The following is an 18,859-nucleotide window of genomic DNA, read 5'->3' as shown; positions in this document are numbered from 1 at the left end:
ACAATCTAATAAAAATCACTTTCAGGAACTGAGGATGCATAATCAGGAAGAGAAAAAATAACTTAGGGTTATGCGATAGCTGTCTCCAAGTATTTAAGGATTGTCATGTGGAAAAGAGATTAGATTTACTATTTCCCCCCTCCAATTTATTTTATTCACAATTCATAAGCAACACCTGTGTCAGTAAAAGCTGCTTTGCAACTCCTTCAGATGTTATGATCCACAGCTGTGGAGGCTCTGGGAGAATTGACCTGCCCCTCCACCAGGCATGGTCCTTAACACTTCCTTCCTTCCTTCTTTCCCTTTAACATTCTAGGTACCAGATAAACAGAGAATATACACCGATATAACTGATATAATATAGCTAATATTTTATTGCAGTCAAGAGAAAATAGGAGAAGTTTATTATCGGTCACAGGGCATATAGATACAATTATTTTCAGATAACAAATTGCATAAGAATTGAAAAAAACGGGGCACCTATGTGGCTCAGTAAATAAAGCATCAGCTCTGAAGTCAAGAGGACCCGAGTTTAAATCTGGTTTCAGACACTTAACAGTGTGACCTTGGGCAAGTCACTTAAGCCCAACTCTCTCAAAAAAAAAAAAAATTTGAAAAAATATCGGGCCTGAAGTCCATGTTGGTCAATAAGCATGTATTTGTCTCTCAATTAGGGGCAGATTGAGAGAGAACATTCTTTCTTAGGAAGACAGATTAAGGGCAGAAAGTATCCAGAGAATAAAGTGGGAGGAAATGTATAAATTAGATATCCATGTGTTGCATCATAAAATGACAGCTCTCCACGTTCATAGTCAAGGAATATGCCCACCTTTAAATTGGCTACACAGACCTGGCGGTATTTGAGATGGATGTGGGAATAAAGATGGTGCTGAGCCATAACATAAAGACAGGGGGCATTTTGTATCAGGGCACTACTAAGAATAAAGAAGTTGTGACAGTTTTTTAATTTTTGATAGATGCCAACACACCAGTTAATGATGTCTGGCACATGCACCTCCCAGTAGTATCTTCCTGAAATGAAGGATGAAGCACCAAGAACTTTGGCAAAATCTCTAGATCTCTCATAGATGTTGAGTGCTTCCCTTTGGATCCCTCCATACCGCACACTCTTCAGATCTTCAGATAGGATGAGACCTGGATCAGCTGTGTTGCAATCCAAAACAATGTCCACCTTCCACTTGGATACCCAATCCATAACCTCTAGGATGGGCGGGATTGTCATATATATGGTGAAGGGTTCCATGTTCTTTTGTAGCACACATTGATTCCTGCTTAAAATTCCTTTCATATCCCGAAGCAAATCCAGATCCGATTTCTGGCACTCTTTCTCTAACTCTGTGATCCTCTTCCTGAATGCTTGATGCTGATGGGACAGTACATTAATTCTGTTGCTCAGGCGTTCTGAACTGTCTGCTCCCCATGTTTCCACACTTGATAGATAGAAATCTATCTCTTCCTGCAGGAATAGTTCCATTTTTTGGAATTCAAACAAAATATTATTCTTTTGAATTTCTCTTTGGTTCTTAAATATTATGAAATTAGTCTTCTCCTTGGTCATTTGAAACACAACATTCTTAGTTTTTTCTCTCAAATCAGTCATAGTTTCTTGGAGCTTTTCTCTGAAGTTTTTAGCAGCCTCATCCACGCAATAGAGTGTGTGAGCCTCATGTTCCTGAGTTTGAGAACAAGACACACAGATTGGCCTCTGGTCATCCTCACAGAACAGGATCTTCATGTTTTGATGCACTTCACACTTGCCACGGTCTTCAAAGTCCTGTGAACGATGGGGTTTCAGTTTTTTGGCAATGGCAGCCAGTTTCCCAAGTCGTTTATTGGCTTTGAAATCCCTCAGCTGGGAGACCCTCTTGCACTCTATACAGAAGAAGGTAGAGGCTTCCTGACAGTTTGTGAGGATACAACAATGGCAAAAATTGTGGCCACACTCAATAGACACTGGATCTGTGAAGAAGTTGCCACAGATGGAACAGAGGAGCTCTTTCTGGAGATCTTCAGTCGGCTTTAGGAAAGAGGACATGTTGCTTTGTTTCTTCTGAAATGTTTCCTTCAGTCTCAAAAGTCTGCCTTTTCCTCTGATATTTCGCAGGGAATATCTGATTCTGCTTTACTTCAGCCCTTTTATCTATCCCTGGAATCCTGAAGCCCCTCCTTCCTTGGAGGTGTCAATCCTAGTTTTCCCTTGGAGATGTGAAGCCTAGTTTTCCCTGAGAGGTGTGAAGCCTAGTTTTCTTTCAAGGTGTCAATTTCTCATATTTATCAATTACTATTTTTTTCCCTCTAAGGCAATTGGGATTAAGTGACTTGCCCAGGGTCACACAATTAGGAAGTGTTAAGTGTCTGAGCTTGAATTTGAACTCAGGTCCTCCTGAATTCAGGGCTTTTCACTGTGCCGCCTAGCTGCCCCTTCCTTATTCACTAGTTTAGTAAGTGTTCCAACTAGTTGTGAGAATAAAATGAGGTAATGTTTCAAAAATCTTTGCAAAACTTTTAAGTGCTATAAAATCGCTGACTGCTATTAGTCTGTCCCCTTGGTACAGTAAAATTTCATCCTATTAAATATCACATTTTGTTTATTAACCTTTCCTCAAATAACATGTATATCTCATCGATCTTTTTTTCTATTTATTTGCCACCACAAAAATATGTTATTATTTATATTTCATTATTTATGGTATTTTTCTTTGGTTTTGACTTCCTTTATGTCCACACCTTGAGGAATTTAAGACATTGAAGGAATATTTTAGTAATGATGTTTAAAAAGGTTCAAGGGGCATAATTTCTAGATAATTTAATAATTTTATTAATAATGCTGATATTTTAATAAAAGGATGGTCATTTGACTGTCTCTCTCTTAGATCAAAGACCAATTTCTTTTTCTTTACTTAATAGTATTTTTTTTCCAATTACATGTAAAGATAATTTTCAGCATTTTTGTAAGATTTTGAGTTCCAATTTTTTCTTTTTCTCTTCCTATTTTCCCCTTTCCTCAAGACAACAAGCAATCTGACATAGGCTATATACACTTTTATTTTTCAATGTTATTTGGCTCTTGCCATGTCCAGCACCTCCTAGCTCTCTTAGAAGAAAGTACTTATAGTGTGTGTTCACTTATTGGTTGCTGGATGATGATTTCACATTTAGGGTATAAATTTAGAGTATAAATGTGGTAATATAAAAATTGTGTGATTCTTTCTGCCCTCCTTTTTCATATCACTTTGAAGGGACAAGAATATACAAACAATTGACGTCCAATAGGTACTTTTTGGTTTGTTGGTTTCATGCACTGCCATAGCTAAAGAATTTATCACCATGGACTGTGCCTATGGGAAATGAGCTTCTCTGGGTTTAGTTAGACTGATGTCTAGGAAGTCAAAATAATTATTAGACCTTTATTTGGAACTTCTCAGAATGGTAGAACTTTGCAGAACTTACTCTATTGCTGTTCAAGAACTCAAAGCCACTTACATGCTACAATTTGTAAAAGCTTCTGACATATCTTAAAACTGCCCCCCCCCCATCCCTTCATTATTCCCTCCTGCAGAAGCCCAAAGAAAAAGTGATGTATTGGAAAGGACATTGTATTTGGAGATCTTGGACTTGGAGTTATATCCCAGATCTGCTACTTATTATCTTTGTGACTTTTAACAAGTCACTTAATCTTACAGAATCTCGGTTTCCTCATCTATAAAATGGGGCATTTGGACTACACATTCTCTAAGATGCCTTTCACTCCTAAAGTTATGTTTTGTGATCCATAGAGGCAGCTGGTAGTGAAATAGAAAAAGCCTTGGGCCAGAAGGCAGGAAGGATGTGTTCTAATCCAGCTTCAGACACTGTATGGTCCTGGCCAAATGCCTTAACCTCAAGTTTGCTTCAGTTTTGGTCAACTGTAAAATGGGGCTAAGAATTAACACCTACCAGGAAGTGTAGAGGACCGAAGATATTGGGGAACTCTGGGAAAAGTGTACTTGAAGCAAAGATACTTACAGCAGGGTGTTAACTCAGTGTGATTGATGAGATAATGGTTCTCTATTTACATAGACTTAGTACTTAGTTTGGTGATGAACCTCGTGTGTGCTCAAGCTGGATTTCAGACTAGAAAGCTAACCCGGACATTACAAGGAAGGGTTGTTGTGAGGAAGAAAAGAGATAATCTTAAACTATGTAAATAAATAAATAAATAAATAGCAGGCTATATAAATTTTCCTCTTCTCTTCTCATTCCCTAAGAGAAAAGATTACAAAAACTAATCTTTCTCTCTCCCTTTCCTTCCCTTCTTCCCTCCCTCCTCCTCCCTCTCACACACACCACATTCCCCCTTGCAAAACTCTCTCTCTTCCTCCCACTCCTCCCCTAGGCAGGAAGTAATCCAATATATGTTAAACTTGTGAAATTCTTCTATACATACTTCCACAATTATCATACTACACAAGAAGAATCAGATCAAAAAGGGGAAAAAAGGAGAAAGAAAACAAAAAGCAAGCAAACATCAAAAAAGTTAAAAATACTATATTGTTATCCCCATAGTCCTCCCTCTGGATGCAGATGGCTCTCTCCAACACAAGTCTATTGGAATTGACCTGAATCACCTCATTGTTGAAAAAAGCCACGTCCATCAGAATTGATCATCACATAATCTTCTTGTTGCTGTGCACAATGTTCTCTTGGTTTTACTCACTTCACTTAGTATCAGTTCATATGAATCTCTCCAGGTCTTTCTGAAATTATCCTGTTTCTTATAGAACAATAATATTGCATTACAATTAATATACCATAACTTATTCAGCCATTCCTCAGCTGATGGGGGCATCTACTCAGAGAATAACTTTTTTATTATAGATTTTTATTTACAAGATATGTGAATGGGTAATTTTTCAATATTGACTCTTGTAAAACCTTCTATTCCAACTTTTCCCCTCCTTCTCCCCAACCTCTCCCCTAGATGGCAGGTTGTCCAATACATGTTAAATATGTTAAAGTATATGTTATGTACTATATATATATATATTATATATATACATATATAATATATATATTTATATAGTTATCTTGTTACACAAGAAAAATTGGATTTAGAAAGAAGATAAAAATAACCTGGGAAGAAAAACAAAAATGCAAGCAAACAACAGAAAGAGTAGAAATGCTATGTTGTGATCTACACTCATTTCCCAGTGTTCTTTCTCTGGGTGCAGCTGGTTCTGTTCATTACAGATCATTTGGAGCTGATTTGGATCCTCTCATTGTTGAAGAGGGCCACGTCCATCAGAATTGATCCTCATACAGTATTATTGTTGAAATGTAAAATGATCTCCTGGTTCTGCTCATTTCACTCAGCATCAGTTCATGTAAGTCTCTCCAGGCCTTTCTGAAACCATCCTGTTGGTTATTTCTTACAGAACAATAATATTCCATAATATTCATATACCATAACTTATTCAGCCATTCTCCAATTGATGGGCATTCACTCAGTTTCCAGTTTCTAGCCACCACAAAGAGGGCTGCCACAAACATTCGTGCACATACAGGTCCCTTTCCCTTCTTTATGATCTCTTTGGGATATAAGCCCAGTAGTAACATTGCTGGATCAAAGGGTATGCACAGTTTGATAGCTTTTTGAGCATAATTCCAGATTGCTCTCCAGAATGGGTGGATCCGTTCATAACTCCACCAACACTGCATCAGTGTCCCAGTTTTCCCACATCCCCTCCAACATTCGTCATTATCTTTTCTGGTTATCTTAGCCAATCTGACAGTTGTGTAGCGATATCTCAGAGTTGTCTCAGAGTTGTCTTAATTTGTATTCAGAGAATAACTTTTAAAAATACTGTCAATCAACTTAATTAGATTTAAGTACCAGAAGCAGCAGGAGTTGAAAAAGAAACCTTATGAGTTACCCTGAAATATGCTCATAAATGGATATATGACATAATCCTCCTTCAAAGAAAATCAACTCTAATTGGTGTTAGGGAAATCACAAGAAATCACAAGATTTAACAAGAGTTTGAGGAAAACTTTGGGGGCTAGATTCACAAGGGGTCCAGTCACACCTGGCCCTAATGTCTTTCTAGTCCAGGTAAATGGCACAAATTCCTCCCCTCCCCCTGGGTTTCCTCAGAAGAATAGTTTTTGTAAAGGAGAGTCTGTGATACAAATACACATAGGGTTAGCTAAAGCTGAATACAATTGGTTGGAATAAGAGGAATTTGGGGCACATTTGGGAATTTCCTGTGCTCCCCAAAAATGATAGAGACCCAAACTGGATTTTCTGTCTTGCTTGGCACTATAACCAATCTCTTTTCCAAAAAAAGTGAAAGCCTTTCTTCCTGTGATCTTAGACTAAAAACCAAAAGGACTGATGGGAAGTCATATAAGCAAAGTTAAAAAAAAAAATGAAAAAAAGGTTTCCAAGTTTTAATGGGGGTGGGTAGTGGTAACTTTTTTCTCCCCTCTCCTAAATTTCATTCTGATCCTGAACTAAATTTATAGCAGCATAATTAGCAGTGCTAATACAAGGTGTTACCCATCAAATAATCACTACTGTTGCTCTTTATAGTTATATAAATAAAAACAATCACATAAAAAAAAAAGAGTTTGAGGAAAGATTTTTTTTTAACCACAGATGTCAATCAAGATTACAAATTAATCAAGAATTAAGAGGTAGAAAAAAATGAAGGAAGGAAATAATGAAGAAAATGACCAATATGGAAACTACGATAGAATACCTCAAAAAATCCATAGAAGCAACGAATGGCCAAAGAAAACCACAGGAGGTTCTTTATTAGCAAGTATACTTACTCTTGAGTGCTTCTTGAATCTTACTTGAGGGAGTAGTCTCGTCCCAGAGAGTGTAGCGAGAGAGGTGAGATTTTCTTTGGCACAACAGTACGGCTCTAGGAAGTCTATCCCTTGTGAGCTTCTGCTTGTGTTTCTCCCATATGGTGGGCAAGTCTTGTGCATTAGATTTTCCTGTGGACAGGTTTGGTGCTGAGAACGCTATGTGATTATATGTTCAATCATCATTATAATCATTCCTATCAGTGATATATTATCATTCTATATCAGGGATAGTTGTATTTTCAATAACACCCTATGGGTGAACCTGGGGGAGATGTTCATAGGACCCTTACTGTCGGGGGTCACGTGACAACTGACTTAGTCACCCTTACCTCAGCGATCGGTCAGTCATCAACAAACCTTTACGAATTAATTGCCTCCTGTGCTCCGCCCGCGCTGCCTTTGAGAGCCAAGAGCAGACTGTTCTCATCCTAGATTGTTAGAGTAAGCGAGCAGCACCGAGTGAAGTGCGTTTCTTTCGTTTGTCGGGAAATAAAAGTTCGCTCCCCCTTGTCTGCTTTGGGGCCCTTTTCCTAATGCCGGAAGATTGCAGAATCATGATCTAGATTGTGAGGGGTTTGTGGGTTTACTATTTAGGCCCCATTTGCGAGAGCCCGACAAGGACAATAAGACCAGCCTTCAGATTTATAACGGGCTTGAGCCACGGAGAGGGTCGGACTGGCCAGTGAAGCTCGGTTCTCAAAGTCCACTTGGGTTTGTTTCCTGGTGGATTAGGAAAGAAAAAGGCAAAGATAAGTCTCTTTCCCGATTCCCGCCCGACATGCGGAGCTTTGGAAGTCTGTTTCCAACCACGCATGACTGAGGAGGGACTGGCACTGTGCAGTGATGAAGGGTCTTGTAATTGGCTGCAGAACCGGAGAGTTTGTCCTCAAAAGGGACCACCTGCTGATTTCTCCAGGCTCTCTTTTCCTTCCGGGGGATGAGTGACACAAAGGCTGCTGTGAGCTGCCGGGCGGGGGAGGGGCGGCGGCCAACCGAATCCCCCCTTCCTCCCCCCCCAATCTGCCATGTGTCCGAAGCACACGGTGCCTCTTTTTCTATTGTCTTTGCTTCTGGGTTTGTTTCTGTTTGTTTTTTTTTTTTTTCTCTCCCCCTATTAATTAAGCGATTGAATATTCAGAGATGGAGGATTTAGATGACCACGAGAAGGTGGGAGGTCAAAGTCTTCCCCTCACCGGGCACCTGAGCAAAGTGGGGAGAAAAGAGCTAAGCTGGTAATAAGCCGATGAGAATTCCTTCACCGGGACCGAGATCCTTGTGATGGAGAGAAGGTCTACACACTGGTCCTTGGAGCCCCGGAAAGAGCGAGGATTCAGGGAAATTTAAGATTAGATAAAGGGAGAAAAGGACTCAGCGGAATCGGGAATTGTGCTTCACTCCCTGTGTACTTTAAACTTACACAACTCTCCAGAAGGACTTTTGTTCAGGAGAAGATTGTGTCCCAATTTTTTTTTTTTTGGGGGGGGGTATTTTGTATCATTATATGTATGTACCATAATAACTTTCCTAAAAGCCGAGAGAGCCAATCAGTTGACTGATAATGAGGAATACGCCCATTATCTCTGGAAGTACCGTGTTAGAAACCCTACCCCCTCAGGCTTATCCCTGGGATCCTAAAAGGACTAGAAGTCCGTAGTTATCAGGAGATCCAGGCTGCCAGTGTTGAGCCGCGTGAGTTTCGGTGTTCCCCACTGATGGGAACGCTAATAAAACTTCGGGACGTTCTGTACTAACACGATTGATTAGGCACTCCCATCAGAGAATATTTATTCCCCTCACATGAGGAAAGATCAAACTCAAAAGGAACAGAAATACGTGATAGATGGGGGGGAGAACGCTGCATGCTGCCGCCAAGCCTTCCCTCTCTCAGCAGCCCACAGGAGTTCTTGTGTTCTCACAGCCTTGAAGGAAAAGAGAAACTGAGAGATGAGCCATTTATCTCTTTTGTGTATCAACTCAGTTCTGGTTCAATTCTTCCTGAATCCTTTTTTTTTTTTTTCTTTTGATTCTGCAGCATTCAATATGGCTGAGAAATGTCTTTTTTTTTTTTTTTTTTTTTAAGATGGGAACAAAGGTCTTTAGTGAGATTTAACCCTGCCTTTCCAACTCCCAACCTTTGCTTCTGATGTCTTTTGGAAAATCTTCTCCTGAACCTTGTAAAGTTTACTTTTATATATTTATATTATGTAATATAATATATATAAACCTTCAATATACTTATATTTATTATAACAATATAATATGATATAAAATATATGAATACATTTATATTATATATAACATATATAAACCTTTAATATACTTACTTGTGTGGAAACCAGGAAGATAAACACACTCTGTCTGTATGGAAGTTTTCTAGGAAATAAAACACCAGGTCAAAGATGTGGACCAGGATAAAGGGGAGCCTAGGAAGTTAAGTGACAGGAAGATGAAGATAAGAATAGCATGGCACTGGTCTGAGGAAGTGTGGACAGATCAGTCACATGGCTAGAGAGAGTGCCCTTATCAATGAGACAATGAGATTAAATACCATAGAAGTTAGGTGGTATATTGGATGGAAGTGCTAGATCTGGAATCATGAACAGTGAGTTCAAACCTGGCCTTAGATACTCATCAATGGGGTCCATATAAATAGATAAATATTTAAATGTAAGGCTAAAGAGGGAATGTGGCCTTGGTGCCCCTCCAAAATTAGGTTACAATACTTTTCTGGGCTTCAGTTTTATCATCTATAAAATGGAGATAGTAATTGTCATAGCTACCTTTCAGGTTTGTAATCAGGCTCATATGAGATCATACAAGTACAATGTTTTACCATTTTAAAAGTAATATAGAAATATCAATTATATTTACTAAGGGATTTTGGAGAGAGAGAAAGTACTCATAAACAGAAAGGTCAGGAAGGACAGGACAGAAGTCACAAATAGCCTTGAAAGAAACTAGGGGTTATTAATAAGCAGAACTAAGGAGGAAGAATAATCCAGACAAACAGAGTCTATTGGAGTTTAACTGGAAGTGGACACTAGCAACCACCTAATGACCAAGACCTGACTCACTGAAGGCAAACAAAGAAAGGGCCAAGACCCTCACATATTTAGTCCCTAAGGGGAGGAAAGCTCATGGGGAATTAAAATCTAGCTAGCATCTCAGATTCAACATGTCCAAAACTTAGCTCATTGTCTTTTCCTCCGAGATGTGCTCCTCTCCCTAATTTTTTCATTTCTGTTGATGAGGTTGCCATCTTGCCAGTCAGGCTTAATGAAGACCTTCGACTTATTTTGATTCCCTTCCTTTATCTTCTGAAATCCAATCAACTGCAAAGTCCCAAAAATTCTTCTTCTTTTTTTTTTGGCAGAAGCAACTGGAGTTAGATGACTTGCCCAGGGTCACACAGCCAGGAAGTGTTAAGTGTCTGAGTTCACATTTGAACTCAGGTCCTCCTGACTTCAGGGTTGGTGCTCTATCAACTGTGCCACCTAGCTGTCTCAAAGTTTCATAGATTCTAAGCATCTGTCTCCTCTTTTTCACCCCACTAAGTATTCTTGTTTCTCTTTGTAGTGTTCTTTACACTGTCCTGAATGATTTTTCTACAATTGAGTATATTGCTTTCTCTGTTCAGGTATCTCAGCAGCTCCTTATTTCCTATGGAATATATTATAAACTCTTGACCTTTGGGCTTCAAGACCTTTTGTAATCCAGTTTCATTCATTCATTCATTCACATTCACTCATCTTCATTCAACACATTTATTTTGCAGGCACTGTACCAGATGCTATGGATAAAAAATAATTTTTTAAAAAATTCTTGCCCTAAAAGGGCTTATAATTTACTGAGGGAAAAGAACATTTGCTTAGAGAAGAAGATATAAAATATATGTAAAGTCTTTTCCAGGGACAAAGACACTAATAACTGAGGTTTCTGTCAAGGCCTACAGCTTTGTTGTCCAGCTTTATTATCTTATACTATTTCTTTTTATGAATTCTCCATTGCAGACAGATTGAACCATCTTCCAGTTCCTATTTTTATCACCTGCTTCCTTATCTTTGTTCTATGCTATCTTTCATGACTAGAATGATACCCCCATTCTCTTAACTCTTGACTTTCTTTTATTCAAAACCTTACTCAAGTGCCCCTTCCTCCATGAAGCCTTCCTTGAGCTTCCTTACCTATATCCTGCCCTCTTAGCTCACAGTGATCATTCCATCTTCATTTCTATCAAAGAGTTTTGTCTAGACTTTTCTTCTAAACTCTCCCCCCTAACATTATTTGTGCTAAGGACTTCTTCCTGTCTTTGAGTGTTAGTTTTGGAAAAGTATGATCTATGATGTCTCTGATTCTACATAGACCAGCATAGGCTCTCTGTATACAGTAAATGCTAAATGAATGCGTGCAGGAGGGAATTTAACCCTGTGTTCCCAATTCCACTGTAAGGATTGTATCTTCCCTTTGTTATTCCCTGCAGAGACCAGATTCGGACTTTGCACATGGTAGAATCTTGGGAAACCTGCATCCAATTGACTGATGGCTTGATTTTTCTGTGGGTATTGGGAACTGAATTCCTAAGATCCAGGCTAGTTATCTCTGATGGCAATGACCTGCTTGCAAACCCCATCCTTACCTTCCACAATAGAGATCTTGGCTAAATAGATATATTCTGCCTGTTTGTTGAAGAAAATGTCTTAGTTGCAAATCTGAGCTACTCTGATCTTATCATTCCCCTGGAGGTAAGCCTGTCCCACTAGCAGCACAGGGGGCTAATCAGACTGCTGATCTGGTAAGAAGCAAATGTTCTTTCTTGTGGAAGCTGGCCAGCCATTTGTCATCATTTTTGGACGGCATCATGGTGTTGAACGTTGCCACAGGAATAGGACCTCCTAAGTGATGAAATTTCCCAGGGAAATTTGTCTTTGGGCTGAGGTCACTGGCTTGTGATATTATCCTGGTTCAGGTAATTCCCAAAGGGACTGACTTCCTTTTGTCATGGAAAGTTGGTTGGGTGGTCATGGCTTTGCAGATTTTTTTTTTACTTTGTCTGGCAATGGACTTGCTTGTTCATTCATTTATTGATTCACAGAAGTGTAGACTTGTTAGACCCAGAAGGAACTATATTTGTGGTTGTTTGGTTATTTCAGTCATATATTACTTTGTGACCTGATTTGGGTTTTTTTTTTTTGGTAAGAGATACTGGATTAGTTTGTTATTCCTTTTTCAGCTTATTTTACAGATAAGGAAACTGAGGCAAACAGGGTTAAGAGACTTTCCCAGAGTCATACAGCTACTAAGTATCCGAGGCCCAAGATAACTCAAGATGAGTTTTCTTAACTTCAGGCTCAATATACTATCTACTGCAGACCTAATGACTCATAGCTAGTGAAGGACAAAGTTTAGCCTGGACTCTAGGTCTTGTGACTCTCCGTATAACAGCATGTATTTATTAATTGTCTAGTAGTACATGTATGTCATTTTGTTTTCTAAGAAAAAAACCAGTTTACTTTAAAAAATTTTCTTTGAAATTTTGAACTTTAAGTGAGTTCTTCCCACACAGTAGAACAGAAAAAGAGGAACACTGGAAACTGGAAACCTCTCTTATATATCACTTGCTTTCTTTTAAAAGTATATAATCAATTTAACATGCATCTTTCAAAGTTAGCCTGCTTGACTGGGACTCGTGGCCTTTCTTTTGTTTCCTTGTTGCATATTTTTTAAATGCTTCAGTGACTTTTCTTTTCTTTTCTGGCAACTATATTCCTACCCACTCTTTTATTCTACCTTTCTACTCTCCTACATGGAGGGGAAAGAGAGAAGAAACTAAAACTCTTGAAACAATCATAAATAGTCTAGCCAAAGAGATTTCCACATTGGTTACGTCCCAAGATGTGTGCCTTATTCCATGCATCCTGTCTTGCTACGCACTGGAAGGAATGTAGAGTTTTAAGGTAACATAATAGATTTAGTTTTAAAAGGGAGACAGGAAACTAACAAACATAACTAATCCATAATATTCCATGATAAATGCATGGACTGAGAGGGAAGACCTTGACTGTTTTGAAACTATGGGCTATCATTTGAGTTCGCTTTGGTGAGTTGGAATTGAAAAAAGTGAAGGGGGCTAGTCCAGGTATAGGAGACAATGAGATGAGTTAAAAAAAATATGAACTACTCTGGCATTCAGAGCTTTTTATAACCTGTTTCTAAACTACTTTTCTAGCCTTATTATTCTCCTTCATGTATTCTACAATCCAGTCAATCTTGTCTTCTTGAATGTGTTTCAGATATGATATTACACCTCCCTTCTCCCTGTCTTTGTTCCATATATGACAGAATGTACTATATATAGTATATGTTATTTATATGCTATATATTTATTATTTAGTATATACATATATGGGAACATACTATGTATTATATGAGATGAGATATATGTATATATATATATATATATATATATATATATATATATATATTATATGTGTGTGTGCTTTCCCCTCAGCTTCCTAGAATCTCTACCCCAGAACTCATTTTAGATGCCAAAACCAATCTCATTTTTATCTCCATTATTCCAAGTGATTGGGACCTTATTTTTGTATTCTCTATAGTAAAGAACATGGATTCCCAATCCATCTATGTCTATTCATCCTGTGCAGCTCTTTTTCACAAGGGCTCCCTCCACCTCCCAACACTTTCTCTGGACATTGTGAAGATAAATCCATGGTTGTCTATTGACTATCTCTTCTTGCCATATTTTCCATCTTACAGAATCCTACTCCGTAATACCTCAATCATGAGCTCCCAAAGACTATGTTAGCCGAGTCAAATTTTACTGGGCTGGGAGGTTTACGTAATATCCAGGCTAGCTTTCTGGAGGTCCTCCAGACAGGCCTTCATCTCAGCAGGATACTCACCATGAGTAGACTCAGGAATAGAGTCTAAAGTCTTTATTGTCTCCTTTATAGTCTGTCTCCTTCACAGTCTGTGTCTGTCATAGTCTGACCCAGTCTTGATCTTAGTGGAGGAATGCAGGAGGCAGGAGAGCCACCAGGAGGGTGGTCAAAGCTGGAATGCCTCTATTTTCAGTCTTCTCAGCTCTTATATATCTTAGTACAATTACGTCACTACAGCACACTGAGTATGTGTGAACTAGAGAACCATTATTTCATCAATTCCACTGAGTTAACACCTTGTTGTAAGTATCTTTGCTTCAAGTATACTTTTCTCAGAGTTCCCCAATATCTGTGGTCTTCTACATCTCCTGCTTTCTTTTGTTTTAGAACATTAAGTGGTCCCCCCCTCCCTGATTTCTCAGGAAGAAAGGTGAGAATGCCAAAAAGGAGGTGATCATGTCCTCCCTGACTTTTCAGGGAGGTGAGAACACCAAACCAGATATTGTTAGCAAATTTCCTCTGGGCTGAAGGGATTTACTTGAAACAGGTATACATAAATCCATAGTTGTATAACTCAGGCTAGTAGTGATATAACTTAACAACATGAATCAACATGAGGAATTATATATGTCCATAAATCCTAGAAATAGTCCAAAACCAAAATATTGTCCATTACTTCATGTGTCAGAGAATCCAATAATTCTGAAAGTTTTGAAGTTCTGCAGTAGTCTCATCAACAATTTTTGATGTCCCAATCACTTGGAATAATGGAGATAAAAATGAGGAGATTGGTTTTGCCATCTAAAATGAGCTTAGAGATTCTAGGAAACTGAGGAGAAGGCATATCAGACACACACACACATATATATACACACATATCTCATCTCATATGATACAAAGTATGGTCCCATATAACATACACATATATATATACTAAATAATAAATATATAGCACATATATAATGTACACTATATATAATATATACTATCTCTCACATATGGAACAAAGACAGGGAGAAGGGAGGTGTAATATATATGAAACACATTCAAGAAGACAAGATTGGGTTGTAGAATACATGAAGGAGAATAATGTTCATGATTGAGCATGTCTGAATTTTGGGTGTAAATCTGGGTATAACCTGGGCTGCCATCATGCCCCACCTGTTTTTTGTCTGGGGCCCTGGAACTGGGCTTCACATCTCATTTCCCTGAATCAATCTACATTCTGAGACCCAATGGAAGCCTCTGTTGCATTTTGGACATATGGTTTTGGGTCTTGTCCTCTCACCCTGTCTTCTCACTCTATCTCTATGCCTACACTGAGTTTTTATTATTTAGTATATATATGTGTATGTTATATGGGACCAAACTATGTATTATGAGATGAGATATGTGTGTGTATATATATATATATATATATATATATATATATGTGTGTGTGTGTGTCTGACATGCCTTCCCCTCAGTTTCCTAGAATCTCTACCCCAGAGCTCATTTTAGATGGCAAAACCAATCTCTTCATTTTTATCTCCATTATTCCAAGTATGCCTTACTTTACCACATTGAAAGCATTGACAAGTCTCTCTGGAAGTCCTTGCCAAGAGGAACCCTGTCTTCCCATGTTCTGCATCAAAGTCTGGGTATAAAAGGCATTTGTGCCCACTGTGACCCAGTGTCTTATGATCTCCTCTAAAGGAGCATTCTTGTGTAGCCCTAGTATAATTCTTCTACAAATCTCATTAGCATTTTCTCTAGCAAATTGTTTGATCATTATTCCTGTTGCTGTATTTTCTCCAATTGTTTGTATGACAGATGTCTGCAGATGTCCCACAAAATCAGCAAAGGATTCATTTGGACCTTGCTCTATTTTTGTGAAGGCTTCTCCTCTATCTTGTTTTCCTGGGAGGGTACTCCATGCTTTGATAGCAGCAGCAATTTGCTCATATGCTATCAAAGGGTAATTAATCTGTGCTAAAGTGTATTACTTGCTAGTTGATCAAAGGTGACTTGTATATTAACTCCAGTTTGCTTATTGTGTTGGGCTTGTATCCTGCATAGTTCACTATACTCAGAAAGCCACAAGTTTTGCCCAGGTTCTAAACATGTCCTTGCTATAGATTTCCAATCACTAGGGGTTAAAATTTCATAAGCCAAATTCTCTAATACCATCTTAACATAAGATGATGTAGCACCATAAAGAGTGCAAGCCTTTTTCAGATCTTTGATAATTTCTAGATCAAAAGGAGTGTATCTTCTCCTTTCTTGATATGAAGAGTCAAACTCTTGAATAACAGGGTATGCTTTTATTTTTAAATCAGATATATCCTGTCCTTTTTTAGCTTTAACTAGTGTCTTTTGTAATCTTGTCATAGGGGGTGGACAGAGCTCCTGCATGGATGGTACTGATGGTATCACTGCCCCTCCCCTTCCTCCTCCCTCCACCCATGAAGGGGATGGGGAATGCCCTAATGGCTCCTGCTGTGAAGCACCACATTCCTTAATTTCATCAGCATTGCACTTAACTCCCTTTTTGTCTAATTCTTCATGCTTTTCAGCTGTTTTTATCAGTACCCTCCCTTCCTGCACTTTCTTCTTTTTGCTTATTCTAAAACTTATGTAATTCCCTAAAGCCAATTGTAATAAGTTATAAATAATGTTTCTTTAGGAATTGAATCAGGACCATTATCATTGTAATATTCTATTAGTTGCTCTCCTACTCATTTCCACTTGTCTGGCTCTAATTCTTCTTCCTTAGAGAACCAAGGAAATGTGTATTTTAATGTTTTGAAGAGTTCAGTGATCTGCTTCCAAGTTACAATCCAACATTGGTTTTTTATTAGCTTGACCATGTACTCTACACACTTTCCTTGGGGTGGGGAAGGCTCTTTTCTAAGCATTTGTCCCATCTCAGCTGAAACACTAGTTTAGCCTTTTCCAAAGTTTCCCGCTTGTCTACTTTTGTACTCACCCTATTTCTGGGGCAAGGATGTAAGTCCTTATTCCTAGTTCAGGCGTCAAATGTAATGTTCTGGTTAGCTTTCTGGAGGTCTTGGGACCAGCCTTGGTTTTAAAAGAGTAATCACCACGAGAATAGTCAGGAATAAAGTCCAAAGTCTTTATTGTATTCTTCACAGTCTGTTATTATCTCCTTTAATTAGAGTATGGGCTAGCTTTCTGGAGGCCCTCCTGAATGGGTCTTGGTTTTAGTGGAGAAAGTACAGGATGCAGGAGAGCCACCAGGACATATCTATCTTGAAGTCTGTCTCCCCTCCCAGGGATCCCTCCCTCCCAGATCTCTTAACTCTTATATACTCTGTTATAAGTACATTATCATAGGTGTCAATCTTGTAGAATACATGTCAACTTGTAGAACTATATACTAAGTACTAGAGAATCATTATCTTAATTCTACTGAGTTAACATCTTGTTTTTGGATTAAATCAATCATACTGAACTAGACAACTCACATGATAAACTAGATAACCATTGTCTTATCAATTCCACTGAGTTAATACCTTGTTTCAAGTATACTTTTCCAAAGTTCCAGCTCTCTCTCTATATGCTATATTTTTATTATATAGTGTATACATATGTATGGTATATGGAATCATTCTATATGAGATGAAATGATATGTATGTATAGGTTATATGTGTGTGTCTATACACCCACACACCCACACCCACACACTCATTTTGTAATAGTATAGAACTTGAAAGAAAATAAATAGCCATTGAATGGAGGATGACTAAATTAGCTGTAACAGATGGATTAATTGAATATTGTAAAAAATGATGAGTGATGAATACAGAGAAACATGAAGAAACATATGAAGTGAAGCAAAGTGAAATGAGGAAAACCAAAACAAAGAAGATATATAATGAATATATCTATACAAATGGGAAAGCAATAAAAATAAATTAATTACTGTGTAATTATAATGACAATGAGCATGATTAGAAATGGTATTTAATTTTGTTTTTCTTTATTTTCATTTAGGAGAAGGGGAATGAGAAGATGAATTTTTGTTCATTAAAAAATTAAATGAAATTTTTAAAAGAAAGAAAATGTATTTTCTTTCCTCTTTATGGAGATGAAAGGACTAGGATTATAGATGTAGAACATTGCACATGTAATACTAGGCTTGTTTAATGTGCTGCTTTGTTTTTCTGGACTATTTTTAAAAAATTGCTATTCTATTTGGCAAATCAAAAAGCATATGAAAATTCATGAGAACTGAGGTACCACCTCACATCTGTCAGATTGACTAACATGGTAGAAAAGGAAAAGAACAGGTGCTGGAGATATGGAAAAATAGTTATACTAATGTATAACAGTAGAGTTGTGAACTAGCCCTGTTCTGGAGAAATTTTTCTGGAGAAAATTTTAGAATTCTGGAGAAAAATTTAGAATTATACTCAGCGGCCTATAAAACACTATATATCCTTTCACTCAATAATATCACTAATAGGTCTGTTTTCCAAAGGGATCAAAGAAAAAGAAAGGGATCAATATTACAAAAATATTTATAGCAGCTCTTTTTGTGGTGGCAAAGGATTGAATATTGAGGAGATGCCCATCAATTGAGGGATGGCTGAACAAATTGTGATATATGATGTGGTGGGAGATTATTTATTTATTCATTTATTTATTTTGCTGAGGCAATTGAGGTTAAGTGACTTGCCCAGGGTCACACAGCCAGGAAGTGTTAAGTGACTGAGGCCAGTTTTGAACTCAGGTCCTCCTGACTTTGTGATGGAATATTATTGTTATAACAAATGACAAAGGGGATGGTTTCAGAAAAAACTTGGGAAGACTAGAATGAAATGCGAAGTGAAGCAAGCAGAACCAGGAGAATATCATTCATCATAACAACAGTATGGCAATAAAGATCAACTGTGAAAGGCTTTTAGCTACTCTGAGCAAGATAATAATCCAAGATAATTCCAAAGGTCTCCTTGTGAAAAATGCTATCTATATCTAGAGACAGAGAACTGATGAACTTTGAGAACATATTAAAACATACTTTTTCACTTATTTTATTTTTCCTTTTTCCCCCAAAATGTTTAATATGGAAATATGCTTT

General features: G+C 37.9%; 1 protein-coding gene and 1 long non-coding RNA gene across 2 annotated transcripts; both read right to left on the bottom strand.

Moving 5' to 3' along the window:
* Positions 1–273: 273 nt before the first annotated feature.
* Positions 274–2,362, bottom strand: LOC111719549 (probable E3 ubiquitin-protein ligase TRIML1). The gene has a single exon (XM_023498611.2). The coding sequence runs from the start codon at positions 2,054–2,056 to the stop codon at positions 671–673; it is 1,386 nt and encodes a 461-aa protein (XP_023354379.1). The 5' UTR covers positions 2,057–2,362; the 3' UTR covers positions 274–670.
* A 4,126-nt stretch (positions 2,363–6,488) lies between these two features.
* LOC111719550 lies at positions 6,489–8,876 on the bottom strand. The gene is made up of 2 exons (XR_004231214.1): positions 7,206–8,876; positions 6,489–7,005 (listed from the first exon to the last, which is right to left on the bottom strand). It is a non-coding gene; the product is annotated as an uncharacterized LOC111719550 (long non-coding RNA).
* Between the last annotated feature and the right edge of the window lie 9,983 nt (positions 8,877–18,859).

The sequence above is a fragment of the Sarcophilus harrisii genome, chromosome 1 (genome assembly GCF_902635505.1).
Source record: "Sarcophilus harrisii chromosome 1, mSarHar1.11, whole genome shotgun sequence".
NCBI classification, from domain to species: Eukaryota; Metazoa; Chordata; class Mammalia; order Dasyuromorphia; family Dasyuridae; genus Sarcophilus; species Sarcophilus harrisii.
This window is presented reverse-complemented; position numbering and strand designations above follow the sequence as displayed.